General features: G+C 36.8%; 1 protein-coding gene across 1 annotated transcript in view; it reads right to left on the bottom strand.

The window, feature by feature from the left end:
• The window catches only part of BRWD1 (bromodomain and WD repeat domain containing 1), a 158,911-nt gene that overhangs the window by 63,481 nt on the left and 72,244 nt on the right, over window positions 1-23,186 (bottom strand). The window contains 5 exon segments of the mRNA XM_043991457.1: window positions 1,181-1,274; window positions 3,226-3,409; window positions 9,594-9,782; window positions 17,451-17,676; window positions 17,929-18,057. Of these exon segments, the coding sequence (XP_043847392.1) occupies window positions 1,181-1,274; window positions 3,226-3,409; window positions 9,594-9,782; window positions 17,451-17,676; window positions 17,929-18,057 (822 nt within the window).

Below are 23,186 nucleotides of genomic sequence, written 5' to 3'. Positions count from 1 at the left end.
TGACTACCATATATCTGTACTTAAGAGATTAACAGTTTTGTTTTTCTTTTTAATATAGACCTATTTTATTTAGTTAGTTTGCAGGGCAATGGGGGTTAAGTGACTTGCCCAGGGTCACACAGCTAGTAAGTATAAAGTGTCTGAGGCCAGATTTGAACTCAGGTTCTCCTGAATGCAGGGCTGATGCTTTATCCACTGCGCTACCTAGCTGCCCCCAAGAGATTAACATTTTGTTGAATGGGATAGTGTGGAGGGGCTCTTCTTTGTAGAAGCAAAATGTTTAACATGGAATTTCTCTAAGAAATTATGATAGCCAATGGTGAGACTCATCCATCCTCTTGTCCATTTCCCATTTTTGGAGTGAGGGTCTCTCACTTTTTTCTTTGTAAACCAAGGACCCACCACAGTCCCTGGTACATATTAAGTGCATAAAAATGTTTGTTGATTACTTCTTCAAGTAACAAAAAAAAGCTGGTGACTATTTTACTGAGCCACTGTGAACACTTTAAAGACTCTACTCTAGGAAAGGTTCAGAAGGCCTGAAAAAGGATAAATTTTAAAGATATTTTTAAAAAAGAAAAAAATATAGTTGGTAAACTATAAAACTGTAAGCTTGATTTATATTCCAGGCAAAATTCTACAAAGGACTACTAAAGAAATAGAGAATATCTTGAAAAGGAGGCAGAGATCATTAATAGATAGCATGGATTAATCAAAAACAAATCATACCACACTAACCTAGTTAGATTTTTTGACAGGGTATTTAATAACCTGGAAGATCAGAAAAAAGCTTTGGTGATAGTTTATCTAGATTTTAACAAAGTATTTGATACTTTCATGCTATTTTTGTGGGGCAAAATGGAGCTTTATAACTGAGAAAACAGTAAAATTAGATTCATTTAGAGCTCACTGAATGTCACTAATGGTTCCAGGGATCTGTGCTTGCTGGGGATGTGCTGGGAAGTGCTTCCGGAGATGCTGTTTAACATTTTTATCAATAACTTTTTTTTTTAATCAGGTATGGAATGGTCCGTTAGTCCTAACTCTAAAATTTCTGTGTAGCTTGTTTTCATAATACATTCAGAAAATCATTTAATATTAAAAGTTTCATACAAATATCAATTTATAAATTTCCATCTTGTTCCATTCTCAAAAAATAGACTATAATTGTATGTCATACCTTTTGAGTTTGCTGAAGAGGTTTCTTTTTTCTTTCTGTTACATAAAGATTTTTTTCCTCCTCGCCTTTTCCAATTCTATAATCTTCCAGCTTTCTGTAAGAGTTTATCAACATTTAGTTTTGGTACCATGCCTTCAAACATTCCAAAAAGGTCTTAGGGACATAATTAAATGCTTTACAAACACTTTGAGCCTAAAATAAAAGACTGAATTTGGGGGGGGGGGGGGAAACCACTGTAAGATTCCTCCTAAGTTAAAAAGGAATTTAATTCAAAATATCAAGACCCTAAGCACAACTAATATGTCTAGTTTTTCAGACAAGGAAGAAACACACCTTTCTTTTCCCTTCTAAGTGACTTTGAGAACTGTTAAGGGATTGTAAGGGGTACCCTGACCTTGTGTTTTTGAGTTGCCATATTTTCCAGAAACATTGGGCCCAGATCATACGGAAGAAAGCTCAAGGACATATTATTTATATAGATGTATATGTATGCATATTAAATATATGCATAATATTTATGTAATAAAATGGCTTTTTAAACTATCAGCAGGCAACCAAACTGAACTCTTCATTAATTTCTGAAGAAAATATTTCTTTTTCCCTATAGAAGAAAACAAGCTCCACAAATAATCTGGAACAAGAAAAATAATTTTACTTAATAAATCTGTGATCTTTCCTGCAGTATTTGCTGATGTTATCATAAAATACTATTATTCCAGATTATTCCTTCGTATTAGTTACATTTCATCAGCATAATTTAAGAATGATGATGAAGAGGTCATTTCACTTAAAAAACAAGGAGAAAGGGCAGCTAGGTGGAGCAGTGGATAAAGCACTGGCCCTGGATTCAGGAGGACCTGAGTTCAAATGTGGTCTCAGACGCTTGACACTTAGTAGCTGTGTGACCCTGGGCAAGTCACTTAACCCCAATTGCCTCACAAAAAAACCAGAAATGAATAAACAAAACACTGCTTAGCTAAATCAAAGAAATAGCTAAAATATCTAGCCTTAGTATTCAATTCAATGTATCCATTCTACCAGTCACTGGATATCTTACTTTCAAAAAGGAACATCTACTTTCAAAATGACAATTCTGTACATCCTGAAATAATAAAAAGTACTGAAAAAATTTTAAATCATGATTTTTAAAAGCACTCTTCCACTCAAGAACTCACTTTTCAACAGTTTGGATATATCTCCAAAAATAAAATTCAATTCTGTCAAAAGGCAATCACAACACCATAAGACTTGTGTGAAAACCAGGTTTATTACAAGAGAAATGAATATGCATGTGGAACTCAAAAGGTTCCCCGTTGTTACTGAAGTTTACATTTTTATAGTAGCAGTACAAAGGGTGGATGGGATACTAGGAAGAGGAAAGTGCAACAAAGGTGGCAAAAAATAACAAGCTCACTCCCCACAGGGAGGAGGCAAGGTCCTTGACACATTCAGGGCTTCCTGAATGCTCTGGGTCCAAATGTTTCTGAAAAATATGACAACTCAAAAAGACAAGTTCGGGGGACCCCTTAACAGTTGCCACCTGTTTTTTAAGTAATTTCAAAACAAAAATTACGAAAACAGATTTATATGGCATATACATGAAAAGGACCTGTGATTTCATCAAAATGTGGAATTTATGGTATAAGAACTCTACTAACAAAGATGGCAACTCCTCTGGTATATGAGTCCTACACAGCTGCCTGAGCACACAAAAGTTAAATAACTTGCCACAAAGTTCACAGAAAAGGATCTGAACACAGGCCTTCCTGACACCAAGCTAAACAACTGTCAGACTGCCAATCTATGTCTATATATTCATTCGATGATTTTTGTAGGATGTACCTATAAAATCACCAATCTTAAGGGGGAATTGTAAAAGTAAACATTCCAAAGGCATAACTAGACAATTATATTACATTGTCCTATTTAAAACACACAATATATGTACATATGAACCCTAAATTTCCTTTAAAATATAGACGTACACATATGCGTGTATACTCCCTACTCTAAAACAACATAACAAATTAAAATTTTAAACAAACCGAAATATACTCAATGGCACTTCTGGTACAACCACTCTTCGTTTCCAAGCTTGCAGATCACGTTCTGTGGCAATCTGACTACGTGGAGCATTCTGATGCATCTGACGAACACCTTCAACTTGCCCACTACGACGCAAACCAATATTTGGAGGAGACTGAACATCTAAACTTAGTCTTCTAAAACCTAGGAGGTATATATTAAATGGGAAAAAAATTGTTAAGTACTATATTTTAATGTAAAATAATTATGAAGAGAGTAAAAATTTTCTACAGAAATTCATGCCAAAACAAAATTTATTGAATTTCAAAGGTCCATATATACAGATATGTATGTGTGGACATATATAAGATCAAAATAAGAAAATTTATATTTATCTGATAGGAAACCCCATTTTACCAAAATACCCAAGGAAATAAGCATTATCACTAAATTTATTACTACATAATAGCAAGTCACAAACTAATGCTACAATTTTGATTTTTCACTACAGGATATTTTTAATTAATATATACTAGAAACAATATAAATAATTCCTCTTGGGGCAGCTAGGTGGTGCAGTGGATAGAGCACCGGCCCTGGATTCAGGAGGACCTGAGTTCAAATCTGACCTCAGACACTTAACAATCACTAGCTGTGTGACCCTGGGCAAGTCACTTAACCCCAACTGCCTCACCCCCCCAAAAAAAATTCCTCTTAAAGTCAACACTTTAAAAAAATCACCCATGAAAATTTTCACATACGGTAATTTAGTAAGATCAACTTTATTAACTCCCTTTTCATTTGTATATCAACAGCTAGGTTCTGTGATATTTCCTTGTTGCTTCAAGACTCTGGGTTATCAAAGTCTAAAAAACACCAGCAAAGCACAAGCTCTTGCAGCAAGCTAGAAAGGCTTACGGCAAGCTAGAAAGGCTTACAGTACAGACATGGTGATGGATTATATCTGTTGTCCTAAAATGCAGAGTGGCTTATCAAAAGAAACTCTGACCACCAGATGATAAGAAGGCAGAATAAGTCTTAAGGGCTAGTTGCAGGTTGAGGGTGTGGGAAGAGAGAGGAGAAGAGTTAATAATGGGCATTCAAACAAGAACCACATACAAATAAATTCAACATTTAGCTGTACAGGTCCATTCATAAGCCCAAAGAATCTGCTGGTGCTACCTATCTTATAACTTTACAATTTTACATCTTTCCTTTCTATCCCTGAAGAACTTCTATTTTTATAGCTCTTTAGGGATTTCCATGTTTTTCTAAAGTTATATTTAATAAATCTATACGTAAGACCTATTTTACAGATATGCTGTTGCTTTAAAATACTTACAATTGGTCCCTCTTGTGATATTAAAAGTAAATAAAAGCTGAGAAAGTTTCCTGAGTGAAAATTTTTTTCCACAAGATTCATTACAAATCAAAACAGAATGAATGCTCTTAACACACTCTGTTATTGTTCAGTTACCTCTAACTTTTCATGACCCCTTTTGGGGGTTTTCTTGGCAAAGATATTGAAATAGTTTGTCATTTCCTTTTCCAGCTCATTTTTTAAAATGAGAAACTGAGGCAAACAGGGCCAGAGTCACACAGCTAACAAATGTCCAAGGCCAGATTTGATCTCAGGAAAATGAGTCTTTCTGCCTTCAGGCCTGGTGTTTTATCTACTGTGCCACCTACCTGCCCCCCTAGCATGCTACCTGACTATAAATTTTAGTTTCCAATAATATAAGAGACAAGAGTTTTTAATAAGTATTTAAAATAGTTTCTTTTTCAAAATGAGGGTAATTTGTACTAAACAGAAAAGATGTATTTCAACAAAGCTAGCTATATATCTAATTTCTGTAAAACTAATGTGTTTTTTCTAAATGACTGTTGAAGACATTTAGATGCATTATGGTCATACAACAGGAGAGGGGATTCTTAGGAAGTGGTTAAACACAACAATAAATTAAAAATGAATAAATGATCTAAATATGAAAAATCACATAAAATTATAGAATTGAAGGGTTCATATTTTACAATTAATAGCAAAGGGACCACAAAAAAGATTTAATAGTATGGTACTAATGTTGATCACTATATTTGACCAGAGTTTTTGTTGTTTCCTATACAATTTATTCAACAGTCTCCAAACGTTAGACACACATGTAATCCCTTTACCACTAATAATTCTGTATTTCTTGCAGATAACAGAAAATCTTACTGTCAGTAGTGCCCTTGGGAAATGGTCTCAAAATGGAATCTCTGAGCCAAAGTGTACAAACAATTTCAAATTATTTTCTAAAACTGATAAAGCAATTCATGGCTCCTCAAAGTCTGTATGGTGTGGTGGCATGAATTTTAAAGGTGACAATAAGTAGTAACACAATGTTTTTATTTTATTTTCTACACATTTTAACATATTATTATAAACATGTTTTGACATTTTTGTTGCTTTTTTTAGAGAGGGAGTGGGGAGACTCTTTAGATGGCCAGATATAAAGTTAGAAAGATCTAGGTTCAGCTCCTTCCTCTGATGGTTTTTAGTTGTAATGATGTGGAAAATCACACGTAGCCTCTGACCTTGTCTGTCTCAAACAGATGCTGGCCTTGCTGTCTTCCAGTTATAGCTGCAGGCCTGTAATCTCTGCCTTCTGACCTTTTCTGTCTCAGACAGGTTCTAGCCTTGAGGTACACCAGCTGCAACAACAAACCTCACCTAACCACTAGGTGCCACTATGCATCCTTTTTCAGTGAATAACTGACATCTTTGTTTGATAAAACTTGCCACTATATCATGCCTACTCTTTTTGTATATAATCAGGTGGGCTACAAGACTCACTGCCCACTGATGGAAGCTTGAGAACCCCCTTTGGGCCTGCACGTAATAAACTCTCTTTCTCTCCACCTCGAGTACCTGGCTGAGTATTTTCTGTGTCAATTGTGCTGTAACATTATAACCATGAGTAAGTGACTCTCTGATCCACTGATTGCTCAACTGCTTAAAAAGGAGACAAACTATATTAAACTTCTTCACAGGACTGCTGTGAGACAAGTTCATGCATATAAAGCATTTAGCAAACTATAAGGTACTTGTTAATGTCATTACACCTAAATTTCTGAGAAGGTAAAAGGTAGGGAGGCAAAAGCACAAAATACCATAACATTCACTGAACTTGAAATCAGAAGACCTGGGTTTCAATTCTAGCACTGCTACTTGTGAAATCTGGGCAAAATCTTTTAAATTCCCTCATCCTCAGTCTCCTTTCCTCAAATATACTTCTCAAGCCTTGCCTCTGATACAGTGGTTGAACGAGTCCCATCATCTCTCAGCCCTCAACAACACTCTCTAAGTGGTAGAGAAGACTTTGACTTCTACTAACAGAGGGATTTTCTTCATCTATAAGTTCCCTATGCCAATGAAACCACAGCTCCAGTCACTATCTCCTGTTCCCTTTATAGTTATCCCACATAAACATTTATGTGCGCGTGTTAACATCTTCATTCTTTGTATCCACATTACCTAGCACAGGGCTACACACTTAATAAATGTTTGATTATGGCTAATCTGTAAAATAAGTGAGCTGGATTATATGGCCTCAGAGGCCAGACTCTATTACATGAAAACAACATCAAGGAGAAAAGATGCAGGAAAAAAAAAAGATACAGGATAGAAAAATTTTGTATTGATCATGTCTGGTATTATACCTTTTAATATCCAAAATTTAAGGGGGAATTGACACAAATCTATAATATTAAGAACCACTTGCCAAAAGAAAGTGTTAAAAAAAATAGAATGGTTTTCAAAAAAAAGAAACAAATTCTAAACAATTATCTTAAAGTATCACTTCATAGTCATCCATCTAATTAGCAAAGATGCTAAAAATGTGAAAACTCAATTTTGGTAGAAATGTAGAAAAATAGGCAAGCTAATTCAATGCTGGAGCTATGAATTCCTCTCTCTCTCTCTCTCTCTCTCTCTCTCTCTCTCTGGCTTTAGAAAGCAACATGTGATACAAAAAAACAAAACTAAACAAAACAAACTCTGCAGAATTTTTCATGTCCTTTGATCCAGAGATACCACAACTAGGTTTCCTCCTGAAGATATAAAGAGGGGGAAAACAGATCTAGCTGTATTAAGAAAATAGCAGGGGCAGCTAGGTGGCACAGTGGATAGAGCACACCGGTCCTGGATTCAGGAGGACCTGAGTTCAGATCTGGCCTCAGACACTTAACACTTCCTAGCTGTGTAACCCTGGACAAGTCACTTAACCCCAATGGCCTCACAAAAAAAAAAAGAAAGAAAATAGCAGTTCTATCTATTGAAGCAGAAAGACAGGAAAATGCCTAACAACTATGTAATGGTAGAATAAAATGATACTGACTAAATTTGTGAATAATTACAAGAAACAGAGAAAAATGATTTAAATGACAGAAACTAACAAGACATATAAAAAGAATAATATACATGTTTAAGCTATGTAAATTTAGGCCATATTGTAGAGCACTGAAAGGCTAATTAACTGCAATGGACAACATCGTACTACTTCCTCAAAGTTAAAGCACACATTTTTTCTTACTCTTAAGGAAATAAAAATTATGAAAATAGAGAAGCTGCATAGTCATAAACACTATGTTTTCCTGCTTAATAATTTTCTGGAATTATTATACTCTGTGGTTTCTGTATCTTATCAAATGTGTTAAAACATTCTACCAAGAAAAGAAAAGAAGGTAGTCCCCAGGCAGACCATTAAGATAAAATATTAAGTATATTTTGTTTAATGTACTCATAATCTGATCATTCTATGCTTATCCTAGATAAGCAATTAAAAGTAAAGTCATGGGGTAGCTAGGTGGCACAATGGATAAAACACCAGCCCTGGATTCAGGAGGTCCTGAGTTCAAATCCGGCCTCAGACACTTAACATTTACTAGCTGTGTGATGTTGGGCAAGTCACTTAACCCTCATTACCACCCCCACCCCCAAATCTCCTACAAAAGTAAAGTCATTAAAACAAGATGCTCTCACATTAGGTATAGGGCAATGTGCTGACATAGGGCTAGCTTCAGAGTAAAAAAAAACACCCCCCCCCAACTCCTCCCCACAAACCCAACAACAACCAAAAACCCCTCTAAGTTCAAGAGATGTCTCTGAAAAATACTGGCCCTGGGCAAGCCACAATCTCTCAGTGCTACCAAACAAGTCTCCAAGTCTCTCACAGGCTATGTCAGATCTGTATTGGTTAAGGGAGTTTCCCTCTAAAGAGGCTCTCTACTAATGAAGACACCAATTCCTGATGAGAAAAAAGGCCATATTTAGACTCTTCTCAGAGCCCTAAAGACAGAGAATGGGTTTAGTTTCAAGCCCCACAACCCTGTTGCCTGAGCTTCCCAGCAGGGGGCCACCTAGCATATAAGGCTCTGAAGGAGCCAAGGCCCCTGAAACTTAGGCCTGAGAAGGGCCTGGAATGGGGCCTGTATTTTATGGGAACCCAGCTAAGCTGGGAGTTCACCTTGAGGCGCTTAAGGTGATCCCCACACAACCCGGCTGTTCAAACTCTGACTTAAGTTCTGTTTCTTGACAAGTTATGTATGTTTATGTATGTTAACACAGCACTGTTCTAGTGAGGAATGGACATTCTTGCCCAGAATATGGTTAAGGGCTAGTGTCCCAATCTGACTGGTTGACTGATGCAATCTGATTGGTCCTTATAGTTACCATATACAGGATGTTGGTACTATATGCTGTGATTGGTTGTTTCTGTAATGCTGTATATAAATGGGAACTGTAATGGGATTGGTTGAGAAGGACCCTTGGTGGATATAAATCAAGGTGCAGGACCTCACTTCAGTGCATTCTGTGGCACATTCAGAAGAGTGTCCATCTTCAAAGATGAATAAAGACACCTTAACTCATATTCTGCTGTCTGCTTGGATTCTTTGAGCTGTGAGCTGCTAGCAACACTTGAGCTGCACAACACTATTCGAGCTGTTAGCTGCGTTTCTAACACTGACAAAACTAAAAATAGTACAAGAAATGCTTTTGCAGTAATATCAAGACTTGGTAGCATTTTTCTGATTCTAGAGTTTCTCTCAAGTTTTCTATAAATTGTAATTTCCAATAACTAACCAGAATATGACTTCAGTATAGCCAATAAGATATTAAGTTTTCACCAACCTGATTTATTCCTGGTGTTTATAAAAAAAAATCTGGTAGGCAAAGGCCTTTTAACAATTTGCCAGTAGTTACCATTGTCCAATATGATAAATTCCACTTTGAAAATTATGTCTTTAAATTCCATTTTAAATAACTTCAAAAAGTGAAAAAACATTTAGAAAGCAACATGTAATACAAAAAACCAAAACAAAACAAATTATTTCTTCCTATATTTATTACCTCTTCTTGGTGTTTCTTCCCCATCTGGAAAATCATTTCGAAAAGCATCTTGATTTGCTCCTAGTCTCTGATCTTGCTGTTGCTGTAACTGTCTTATCATTCCATCAAGAATAACTCTGGCTTCTGGGTTTTGTTCATCCAGATCATTGGTCTGTTGGCTTATTATCTGTTCAATGACTTCTCCATCACCTTGCAGGTACAATGTGAAAGAACTGTTAATACTTATATCAGAAAAATGAAATTTAACGCAATTTAATGACTGAAGAATAACTCAATTCTAAACAAATTTCAACAAATAACTTGTCAAAGGATGAGGAAAGTTCTTTAAACAACCCACAAACATATCAACCCAACAAAGTGAAAAGAGACCCAAACCATTCATAAAAGAAATATGAATTATTAAAATAACTTGGGAGGTTTCACACTCCTCAAACCGTCTAAGAAGATAAAAAGAATAGTATTGGAAGGAATGTGAGAAGACAACGACACTGTTGGTGGAGCAGGAAATTAGTGGAAATCTTCTGAAAAAAATTTGGAATTATGTTAAGTTACTATTCATATGTCCCTTGACTCAAAGATCCCACTGCTAGGGACATACCTCCTAATGACATAAGTGATAAAGAAAAAAGACTAATATACATAAAAATATTTATAACACAACTTTTTCTAGTAGCAAATACCTACAAACAAAATAGTTATCAATAAATTGGAGAATGGCAAAAGAAAAAAATAGAAAAAAAGTTGTGGTATGTGGATATGTGGTAAATGAATTTATTATTGTCCTGCAATAAATGATGAATATGATGACCATACAGAAGTAGGGGAAGACATGAACTAATGAAGAACCTGGTAAACTAGATAATATATATTTAAGGAACGAAGTAATTAAAACAATACTGTCAAAGTAAAATGACCAAGCCTAGCCCCAAAGAAGAGAAATGAGAAGACAACTGCCCTTTACTGAGATGGAGGATGGATATAGAACAATGCATACAATTTTTGGATATATGGCTTAGTTTTACTTGTGGGTGTGTTTTTTATTCTTTGTTATGCAATTAAGTAATGGCTGAGTAGGAAGGATTCACTGGGGAATGTATGAAATATAAAAAAAGATAACATTCCCCAAAAAAAACATTGGACATGCAAAAACCCAAGTATGGATCATCATTTTTCATAATTGGTATATCAGCACTTGAACATAAAAACATCATCTTTGAGACAATCAATACATTAGTAACTGCATTATTATGTAAAACTGACATTTAAACTTTAAAAGGTATCACACTGAAGGTCTATCATTTCTTTACCCAATTAATTGGTTTTTTTTTTAGAAAACTGGCACCACTCTTTTATAGTGCATGACCATTCTTGGAAGAATGTAATAAAGCTTTCATATATTCACCAAAAGGGAAAGTCCCATATTTTTATTTTTCACAGTTTTGGGGGGCTCATGTCTGGGACTGAAGACAGATGAGGCCAAATGAGGCTTTGAGGGAGGAAGGACATGTCCCTGATTTCAGTGGTCCTTCAGCCCTTTGATAGTCCCTGCTCAGGTCTCTGCTCTCTGTCAGCCCAGAGAGGTATGAAGGGTTTTTTTGGTGACTAAGTGAATGCTGAGAAAGCACCAGGGGATTTGGATGATGGTAAGCATGCTGGGGAAAAAGAAAATTAAATCCAGGGTGATCAGGCAAACTGTGCAGAGACCAAGGTGAGAACAAAAGGCTATCTAGTTATGCCTTGGTCATCAGGTATTCTGACGGGAATTTTGGGACTGTATGGTTTTAAGGCGTCCTTTAAGGAGGGAATTGGGACGGTGGGAACCGAGCCCATGAAATCAGGCAGAATGAAATAAAGGATTTAAAGGTAAATGGGGAAAAGTTGTTTTCCTTGGGAGACAGCACTTCCTATTATAGCCCCTTGGGAAGGAGCTGGTGAATTGGGGAAAAGACCACCTCACAGCTATTGGTTCATTTGTGTCTTACGGTGTTTTCTGTACATTTATGTGTCTCTCAGACATTGTAATTGTGTGTACAATCTACAGAAATTTTTGGTTGTAGTTCATAAAACTGATTCTAAACCTTTCTGGCTAGACTGGGAAGTTGGGGGATGATGCAGGATGTCTGCATTCAAACTAGCCACCCCCTATAGTTGACATTTTAAAAGTATTTTAGGGGCAGCTATGAGGCGCAGTGGATAGAGCACTGGCCCTGGAATCAGGAGGACCTGAGTTCAAATCAGCCTCAGACACATGACAACTTTCTAGCTGTGTGATCCTGGGCAAGTCACCTAACCCCAAATGCCTCAACCCCCCCCCCCAAAGTACTTTATCTCATGAAGGTTTGGTGAATATTCCTTTTAACATTAGGATAAATTTTAAGCTGTTTCTCTAAAGTAAGGTATTTTCAAGATATATTGTGTACATGTTCAATTAACAGGTGTGATTTTAGAGGATTTAGGTGTGATTTGTGAGGATTAACTGAAGGGAAAGCTTTTCTGGGACCCTGAATATTGCTTCAGTGTTAGGTTTGGTGTGTCCTGCTTATAATCCTTACAGTATATTTCTATTATCAGGGTAGAAAAAGTGGAAGGTTATTATTGCAATATTGAATTAATTGGTTGTTAAACACCAAAGTGTCTAAATTACTGCAATAAGCTAATGAGAAAGATCTTGCTGTTTTGATCTGAATTTGTATTAAGCAAGTTAAATTAGTGCCTGAACAGTTTTCTGATGAAGAAATCAAGGCTATTGCCATATGAAAAAATGCTCTAAATCACTATTGATTAGAGAGATGCAAATTAAAACAACTCCTGACACCTATCAGATTGGCTAATATGACAAAAAAAGGGAAAATAATAAATGTTGGAGAAGCTGTGTAAAAATGGGAACACTAATGCATAGTTGGTGGAGCTGTGAACTGATCCAACCATTCTGGAGAGCAGTTTGGAACTATGCCCAAAGGGCTATAAAGCTGTGCATACCCTTTGACCCAGCAATACCACTAATTAGGTCTTTTTCCCAGGGAGATCATAAAAAAGGGAAAAGGACCCACATGTACAAAAATATTTATAGCTGCTCTTTTTATGGTGGCAAGGAATTGGAAATTGAGGGGTTGCCCATCAATTGGGGAATGGCTGAACAAGTTGTGGTATATGAATGTAATGGAATACTATTGTGCTGTAAGAAACGATGGGCGGGCAGATTTCAGAGAAACCTGGGAGGACTTGCATGAACTGATGAGTGAGATGAGCAGAACCAGGAGAACATTGTACACAGTATCAACAACATTTTGTGTTGATCAATTGTGATAGACTTGATTCTTCTCAGCAATACAATGGTCCAAGATAGTTCCAAAGGACTTATAATGGAAAATCCTTTCCAAATGCAGGGAAAAAAAATAACTGTTGAATCTGGATGCAGATCAAACTATACTATTTCTATTGTTTTTGTTGTTTTTCTTTTTTGAGGTTTTTTCCTTTTTGCTCTGATTCTTCTCTCATTACATGACTAATGCAGAAATATGTTTAATGTGATTGTACATATATAACCTATATCAGATTACTTGCTGTCTTAGGGAGGGGAGAGGGAAAGGAGGGATAGAGAAAAATTTAAAAATAGAAATCTTATAAAAACAAATGTTGAAAATTATCTCTAAATGTAAGTGGAATAAAATATTTATATGGAAAAAAATCAGTGCCTGAATTTGTCATATGTATACGATATATTAGTGAACAGTAGTAACTGAAGAGCTGTCACCTTAATAGGAAATATGAGTTTACTTATATTTGTTATTTAATTTGGAATTAGAACATGTGTAGAAACACATGCAAACTAGGTGAGTCATCTTAAACATGTTCTCATTGTTTAAAGGAATTCTGAGGGCAGTATATGATGTTTATACCTATATAGTTAATAACAACCTGTTTTACTATATAATATTATGTGAAATATTTTCTAGTCTGTTCTCTGTATGCAATTTGGGATTATTTACACTTATTTCAACTCTTGTTGCTTGTTCTTAAGCATCTCAAAGCAAATTCATTTTTATAATGTTAATTTAGGGATGAAAAGCATCTATTTAACATAAATATAGTTAATCTTTGCTATCCAGGATATATGATCCTTGAGAAATGAATTTACTTGCAGTACTGATTATTGGACCTTATTATTTAAGACATTAGGGGACTGTTAACTGTTATTATTCTGAGTCTGACTTCAGGTATGATCAAGGAGCTAATATGACCCATGATGTCAGCAACCCCATGGGGTTTTTTACCTGTGCACTGCAGGTGGGGTTCTCATAGGAAAGGCTAGGAGAATGACTTTGGGCAAAGGCTGAGGTAGGATTCTCCTGAACTCAGTTTGCTCCAATATGACATGGAATATAAACTATTGCACTTGGCTGATTATAACCCTAGCCAACTGCAACTGGCTATCTATACAATTTCTTTCTGGAGTGGACATGAAGTTTGGAATAGCATTACTCCCTGAGAACTTTGTCCCTCTTCTTTTATGGCAAATTCCTATAATCATGTCATGTGATCAGCATGAACACAATATTTTATCTTCATCCCTTAGGTTAATACTGTAATATCTGGGTGATATGCAGGTATAAGATTCAAACTATTTAACTTACAAAGTCTAGTCTCTTTTATTTAACTAATAAACATTTAAATTTATAGTTCTGGAGTCTAATGTTTATCTTTCCCTCCCTCCTTCCCTCCCTCCACTCCCTCTTCTTCCCTGAGGCGGTAAGCAGATATAGATTATAAATGTACAATTATGTAAGACATTACCATATTAGTCATTCCGTATTAAAAAAAAATGAAAGAAAGTGAAAAATAGCATGCTTCAGTCTGTGTTCCAACCATATCAGTTCTTTCTTTGGAGGTGGGTAGTATGTTTCATCAATGGTCCTTTGGGATTGTCTTCGATCATTGTATTGCTGAGAATAGTTAAATCTTTCACAGTTCTTCATCAAACAATATTGCTGTCTCTGTGCACAATGTTCTCTTGGTTCTGCTCACTTCACTGTATATCAGTTCATTCAAGTCTTTCCCATCCCATCATTCTGAAAGCATCCTGCTTGTCATTCCTTACAGCACAATAATATTCCATCACCATCATATACCACAGCTTGATTAGCCATTCCTCAATTGATGGGCATTCCTTTGATTTTCAATTCCACATAGAGCTGCTATAAACATTTTTGTGCAATTAGGTCTTTTTCTCTTTTTGGGGAAGTCTTTGGGATATAAACCAGGCAGTGGTATTGATGGATCAAAGGGTATGCACAGTTCTATAGCCCTTTGGGCATAGTTCCAAATTGTCTAATCCCTTTTAGACTGTAAACAACTAGAGTACATAAGCAACTGACTTTGTCATCTGTCTGCTATTGTTTATGCATTTTAAAACTGAATCAAGGGGCAGCTAGGTGGCGCAGTGGATAGAGCACCGGCCCTGGAGTCAGGAGGACCTGAGTTGAAATCTGGCCTCAGACACTTTACACTAGCTGTGTGACCTTGGGCAAGTCTCATGGAAAAAAAAAAAAACTGAATCAGAAACATCTTAAGTTTGTTTTAAAGAAAAGAATTTTAATGCAACCGGTTTTCTTAGAGGAGGATAACTTACAGAATGTTTGTTACACCTATGGAAAGATAAACTTTAAGTTTATTATGTAATGTGAAAATAACACATGTCTGTAGAATGTCCTATAATACAAACATGGTTTATTATGGACAACTTATTTGACATGCACTGTTTTGAAATTAATTACTTAGGTGTCATTTTAAGTCCTTTACTACAAGTGAATAAGTATGTAATTTTGAAAGATGGTTTTGCCTTCTGTAGTATTTTGAAACATTTAGGTTATATGACTTGCATGTATCAAGGTAGTGGTAACCCTATGGCCTGTTGCTAATAATGTCTGTCAGACACAGAATTAGATAAAGCTGAAACAACATAGGGCACTCATGTTATAAATTCATTAAGGTTCAAGTAAACTACGAGACCTTGATTTTGATAATAAGATCAGAACCATAAGGTTTGAGGTAGTTTTTACCATATGGACTAGTTATTGGAGAAGTAGAATTTGAGAGACTGTACCAATCTGTATCAAGATCTGTTTTGTAAAAGATTTGAATAGCAACATCTGAGGAGTCTCTACAAGTAATTTGAAACCAGAGAAGTAAATCTACTGAAGACGTGCCCTGGAAACCAGACATCTTCCAGAATGCCCCAAGAAAAGGAGTTCCACAGACCAGACAACGACATGGGAATGACATGGGACATCTGAGATCCAAGATGAAATTGTTAATAGAATGGCCACTTGGGAGTGTGTTACTGAAATTACAAAGAGACTTGATTATTAACTAATGCTGTTAACCAAGCTTGCCATTACAGTCTTGGTAGTTATTAACATTTGTTCCTTGTGTTATATCTGAGGGTTGTTACTGAAAATACAATGAGGATAGAATTTTTTAAAGGAATAAAACCAGTCTTGAAAGGACACTATTAGATTTGTGGTCAAACTGCTTACAAATGCCTCCCTGAGAATTGGACAGGTATATGTTATATTGGGTTAACTGGGTCCCAATTTTTCCTCCTGAAGGATACCTGTGGAACAGGATTAGGTATACAGTTGTATGAGGAGTTAGGAAGACAGAAAAGGACTTACCACCACAGGGAATACTAATGGATGGGAAGATGAATGGCTCCCACAGAAAATAATTCAGGTTTATGGGCAATCTATATTCTTAATAGGCTCATCAGACTGAAAGTCATTAGAATAAAGGTATGTTATAGCATAGGTTGGTCCTAGACTAAAGGAGATGTTTGTGGGAAATTGGATTTAAGCACTTATGTAAAAAAATTGATAATAGGAGAATAGTGAAGTAGCGAAGGAAATAGCAATTAGAAAAATGGCGTACATACCAGTACAGAAGTAGAATTCCATTTGGAGTTGGGATGTTAATCTCACCCAGACTCAGACACTGGGAGGGAGTCTTACAAGAATGGGGCCTTGAGGCAAGAAAGGGATCTTGTAGGAAGCTAGAAGTTGATTACAAAAGGAGGCCCTAAGCCAGTAGTCTGGTTGATTTGGGATGCTGGAACATATTGGCTGACACAACCTTAGTGGGGGAGAGAGCTCATTTTAATGTATGTGCTATATATCAGGGAGGGGGACATGTTCAGAGGAAATAGGTAGAGATATTTCAGGAAGAACGTGCATCTCTTTGTCCTCAACCAATGATGAAGAGACGCGGTACTTTGTGTTAGATTTAGGGATAAAAAGAGAAGTTTGAGGGGCAGCTAGGTGGCGCAGTAGATAGACCACCAGCACTGGAGTCAGAGGACCTGAGTTCAAATTTGGCCTCAGACACTTAACACTTACTAGCTGTGTGACTCTGGGCAAGTCACGTAACCCCAATTGCCTCACCAAAAAAGCAAAAAGCCCAAAACCCCAAAACAAAAAGAGAAGTTTGCTGTGGCAAAGCATACCACTCTTTTATAGCATTTGCCCATTCTTGAAAGAATGTAATTAAAACTCTCCATAAAAAAAAGAAGAAAATCAAATGCTTCCTGATTGAGTAGAAAAATGTAGTCCTAAAAACAAGACAAGATAGCTTGGGTGGCATTGTGGACAGAGGACTGAATTTTGAGTCAAGCAAACCCAAGTTCAAATCCTACCATAGGCATTTAGTAATAACTGTATAATCCTGGTCAGTAGATAAGAGTACTGAGCCTAGAATCAGGAAGAAGCATTTTCCAAACCTTAAAGTGTTATATAAATGCTAGAAAGGAAGATAGAAGTTTTAAGAGTAAGCTTTTTTAAAAAATGAAAAGCATTTTAATCTTACTTGTTGCCACATATCCAAGCTGAGGAACCAAATGTTCATCTGCAGAATTCTCTCGACCTGGTACTAATCTTTGATATTTAGTTGGGTGAGGATTACCATCTACATCCACCAAAAATGGAGGAGGCATAAGATGAGGAGCCTGTTGGGTCTGTTCATCCAAGACAAAATTATTTGAATCTCGAATCAGTGGCCGGTAGTCAGTATGAAAGAACATCTGATCAGGAATCTAGAAAAACAAAGGTTTCATTTTGTCACGTAATGAAAGGGAATGAGCCTGAACAATAAGAAAAAGTTAAATCACAAATATTAAAAAAAAAATTCTCCATAAATCACATCTTCCTAGAAACATACTGTAAAATATAGTGATAAAAACATACTTTGAATCTAGTAAGAGTCATGGAATCTAAGAAAATCTAAGCTTATAACTTATATGACTATAATTCTATTTTTAAAATTATTCTATATATGTTTAAGTGACCTTCTCATAAGGTTTACTGCATCCAAATCCAAATATAAGCAGATGTCCGTGTGAATCTGTACAAGCAAAATGCTGTCCATCTGATGAAAATTTACAGTCAAATACAGCTCCATGTCCTTGTCCTTCAATCTAGAAAAAAGAAGTTGAGAATATTATAGGAAACACTAACAAGTAATTTCACCCCACAACTGTTTTTTCAATTAAAAATTTTCAGTTAATAGGCTACTCTTTGGAAGATTAAAAAAAAAAAAACCCAACAGGTTTACATTAAATATTATTAGTCAATTCATATTTTCAAAAAAACAAAAACATAGAATTCTGAGGTATCAAAAACCCTTATAGTTAATAGGAGTAATTTCAAAACTCTTAATAGTTATTGAATCATTTTTAGACTGTTATTAATAAACTGCCCTCCCAGATCATAGAGCAATTCTCATGAAGACTATATAGTAAAGAAAAAAACCTGAAATATAGACCAATAGAACAGAAATAACAATAAATACATACTAAAATACAACATTTAATAAACTTATATACAGCAAACAAACCCACTGGCAATGTGGTAGTTACATGCTAGCAACATGTAACCTTAAAATATACCAACTTGATCATAGACATCAAACATACTGAAACTTAAAAAAAAATTCAAAGCATTCTTTGTGCCCCCTTCTCTACCCCAAGCCACCCTTCTTTCAAATTTTCCTATTTCAGTAGAAGGTACCACCATCGTTATGGCCACCCATAACACCCAAATTCATTGTATATATCCCATCAGCTGCCAAATCTTGTCACTTCTTTCTACTCATTTCTTCTATCTGCCCCAGTAGCAGAGCCAGTAGAACTTTAACTGATGCAATTATTTCTATAATGGCTGGTCTTGGTAGTTCTATACCTCTTTTCAAATATACACGAGGATATCTTTATTACTTAGGATTTTTGTAACTGCAAATGCCAACCTTCTTTCAACAGATATAAATAAATTGCCACTACTTGCTAAACACTCAAAATACATGATGCTAGTTATACTGCTAAGTTGAGGCCTTTTTATCTTTAACGCCAAAATGTTCAAAGTTCCAACACCTTTTCCCTACTCCATCATAAAGGACAACACACAGAAAGGTACCCAGAGTGGATGCAGATTGACAGCCAAATACTCCTCCTCCTACCCATGGCCCCTCAGGGCAATTTAAGAAGTACCAGAAATAACAATTTTAGAAACAAAATCTGTGTGGCCAGTTTGAGACAGAGATAGCTGCAAAAAGTAAGGTGGCACAAGGTCAACGTTGATGTCATGCTATATGTCATGCAGCAGCTTCAGGATTTGGGCCATTCCCTGAAAAGAGATTGTTGGGGAAATGCTCCCTGGCCTCAACTAGGATCACAACTCCTTGAATCTGTCAGGCCCTCCAAGTGTCAAAGGCAAGCACTGTCTAACCATGTAAATTTTTTCACCTTTCCCTTCCCATCCCTACACATGAATAAATAAGAGTAGTAGGGGATAAGGGGGAGGTAAGAGGAAGGGCATCTTATGGAGAGGCTACCTGTCCTATTTTTTCTCTGCTGTCTTCCCCTCCCTCATAGGAGACTACTCCACAACAGCACAGCTCCCTCTGAGTCAGTCAGTCATCTAGCATTTATTGTTGTTCAGTCTCAAAATAAATAAATAAATAAATTGATCTGCACATTTAGGACCCTTTTTTCCTTTTTAATTTTTTATTTGTGCAGCGCAATGAGGGTTAAGTGACTTGCCCAAGGTCACACAGCTAGTAAGTGTCAAATGTCTGAGGCTGGATTTTAACTCAGGTCCTCCTGAATCCAGGGCCAGTGCTTTATCCACTGTGCCACCTAGCTGTCCCCTGTTCAATTGTTTTTAGTCATGTCTGACTCTTCATGACTTGATTTGGGGTTTTCTTGGCAGAAATATTGAAATAGTTTTGACATTTCCTTCTCCTGCTCATTTACATATGAAAAGACAGAGGCCAACAGGGTTAAGTGACTTGCCCAGGGTCACACAACTAGTATGGGTCAAGTCAGATTTGAATTCACGAAGATGAGTCTTCCAAACTCCAGACAGGTGTGGCACTCTATCCACTGTGCCCCCAGCTGCCCAGCATTTTTAAGTACTAGGCAATTTGTTAATCACCGATGATTAAAAAGAAAGGTGAAAGGTCTCTCCTTTCAAAAAACTTGCACTCTAATGGGAGAGACAACAACTACATAAAAAGAAGATATATACAGAACAAATAGGAGATAACCTCAGAGCTGAGGCACTAAGATTAAGGAAGAATGGAAAAGACTTCTGATTTTCAGAAGGTAGGACTTTAGTAGAGACTTGAAGGAAGCAAGGGAAGCCAAGAGGTAGAGATAAGGAGAGAGAGCATTCTAGGAATGGGGGATAGCCTGTGAAAGTGCCAGGAGTTAGAAGATGAAATATTTTATATGAGGAATAACAAACAGGTGTCACAAGATTGAAGTGATGGGTTAAGAGGGATTGTAAAGTGTAAGAAGACTAGAAAGTTACAAAGGGGCCAAGTTATGGAAGGGGGTTTGAAAAGCCAAACAGATGATTTTTTATTTGACCTTGGAGGAAATAGGGAGCCACTGGAGTTTACAGAATCGGGGAGTGACATGATCAGATCCACACTTTTAAGAAGATAACTCTGGAGGGACAGCTAGGTGGTACAGTACATAAAGCACCGGCCCTGGATTCAGGAAGACCCAAGTTCAAATCTGGCCTCAGACACTTGACACTCATTAGCTGTGTGACCCTGGGCAAGTCACTTAACCCCCAAAGAATGACTTTGGTAGCTGAGTGGAAAATGGCCTGGTTTGGGGAAAAACCTGACGCAGGGAAAGCAATGAAGCCAATTGGAATGGTCTGGGCCTGAGGTGTTGAATAAATGCACCTACTAGTTGCAGAGAGGAAAGAAGAGGAAATATATGAGAGATGTTATGAGGGTAAAATCAGCAGGACCTGGCAATATATTGATCCACCATATAGGAAGAGAGTGAGTAGTTGAGAACAAAATCCTGATTGCCAGAGGGGTGACTGTGAAGAAAGTGGCATGCACAACAATAATAGGAAAGTTAGATGTGGGAGAGGATTTGGAAGGGAAATAATGAGTTTTGTACATGCTAAGTTAAGGACATCTACAGGACATACAATTCTAGATATCCAATATGCAATTTGAGATGAAAGACTAGGGGATAGCAAAAAGGTTAGGGCTAGATAAATAGATCTGACATTCATCAATACAGAATCATCAGTATGGTTAACTAAATCCATGGAAGCTGATGAGATGCCCAAGTAAAATAGTACAGAAGAAGAGAAGATGGTCCAGGACACAGCCTTGTGGGACACCTATAGTTTAGTAAGCATGACCTAGATAAAAAACCATCACAGACTTAGATGGTGCAGTTAGATAGGTAGAAGGTGAGCCAGGAGCAAGTAGTTTAACAAAATGCTCAAGAGAACAGAGTGTCAAGGAAAAGAGGTTGATTGTGTCAAAGGCAGAAGAGAGCTCAAGAAAGATGAAGACTGAGAAAAGATCAATGGATTTGGAAATTAAGAGATCACTGATAAACTTTGGAAAGAGCATTTTTGGGTAAATGATTAGGTCCCAGGACAAAATGTAGAAATTAAAAAGATAGGGAGAGAAGTAGAGTGGAGACATCTGTTGTAGATGGCTATCTGAAGGAGTTTAGTCACAAAAGGAAGGAAAGATATGGGGTAATAGCCAGTGAGGGTGAATCAAGTGAGGATTTTTTAAGGATGAGGGAGACATGTCTGTAGGCAAAAGACAGCCAACAGGGAATGAAAATATGTGAAGGAGCAAGGATGATAAAGGGGGGCAATCTGCTGAAAAAGACAGGATGAAATCAGAGAACCTGTGCATGCAGAAGAGTTTGTGCTGGCAAGAAGGGTCATGTGAAATAGGAGTAAAGTCCATACAGTTATAAGACTCAGGACTGCTGATTCAGTTGCACTCATTTCCAAAAAAAATTTCAGAATCAAACACTTTATACAAATATGAACTCCCTTAAAGGTAGAGACTTCTTATAGTAGGTTTTCCCCAAGGCAACTAAGTGATAATGAACATCTGTAACGTAAAGACAAGATAAATTAGTTAACATATATAAAGCACATTTGCAAAATGTAAAATGTCTGTTATACAAATGCTGGCTGTTGTTGTTAATGCTGATATTAAACCTCTTTAAGTTGCTATGAAAGGAAACTGAATTGTTTCCTTTCTTTTTTTGGGGGGGGGGGGGTGAGGCAAGTAGGGTTAAGTGACTTGCCCAAGGTCACACAGCTAGTGAGTGTCAAGTGTCTGAGGCCAGATTTGAACTCAGCTCCTCCTGACTCCAGTGCCAGTGCTCTATCCATTGCACCACCTAGCTGTCCCTTGAAAGTAAACTGAGTTGTGAGGTAATATGGTAATAGAACTTTTCAGGAGACTTCAATTGCCAGGCAGAAAGACCTAATATAACTGAAAGGCCTAAAACAAATTTATCACAATTATCTCCAAAGTACAATTCTTTTTTTTGGTCTTTTTTAGGGCAATGAGGGTTAAGTGACTTGCCCAGGGTCACACAGCTAGTTAAGTGTCAAGTGTCTGAGGCTGGATTTGAGCTCAGGTCCTCCTAAATCCAAGGCCAGTGCTTTATCCACTGCGCCACCTAGCTACCCCCCAAAATACAATTCTTAAGGACACAGAACATCCATACAGTCTTTCCTTGCTGAATAGCTATAGCTGTATTTCTTAATTGCCAAAACCACTGACCTTTTCTTTAATCTCCCAGTAGTGAGGAATAGTTTACAGAAAGCAACAGTCATCCTTAGAGGCATTAGCTTAAAGTCCCACTAGAAGAACGAAGGCCAATCCAGGCTCACAACCCATCTCAAAGAGTGTATCATATTCCAATCCTGCAGGAGTACTCCAATTGTTCTGGATTGGCCCAAACATGTAATTTAAGTTCAACGTTATAAAAGTCATTCACCAGTTAACAAAAAAGATATTTAATTTTTTCTTAACAACAGAAGAATTTTCAAAAGACAGGATGCTTCCATTGCCAAAGGTGCCCAAGATGATCCACCAACCAAGAATAAGTGAACTACCAAAGCTCCTTTTCAGGTGACTAGTGATATCATTAGCCTGAGCATTTACTATCCTGAGCTAACCAAGTCTGAAAGATGGATTCAATATCATTGAAAAACAGCCTAACTTGCCTTAGGGGAAGGACACCACCCAGGATGA

This window comes from Dromiciops gliroides, chromosome 3, assembly GCF_019393635.1.
Source record: "Dromiciops gliroides isolate mDroGli1 chromosome 3, mDroGli1.pri, whole genome shotgun sequence".
In the NCBI taxonomy this organism is placed as follows: domain Eukaryota; kingdom Metazoa; phylum Chordata; class Mammalia; order Microbiotheria; family Microbiotheriidae; genus Dromiciops; species Dromiciops gliroides.
Note: the sequence above shows the minus strand (reverse complement) of the source record. Positions and strands in the feature narration are given on the sequence as shown.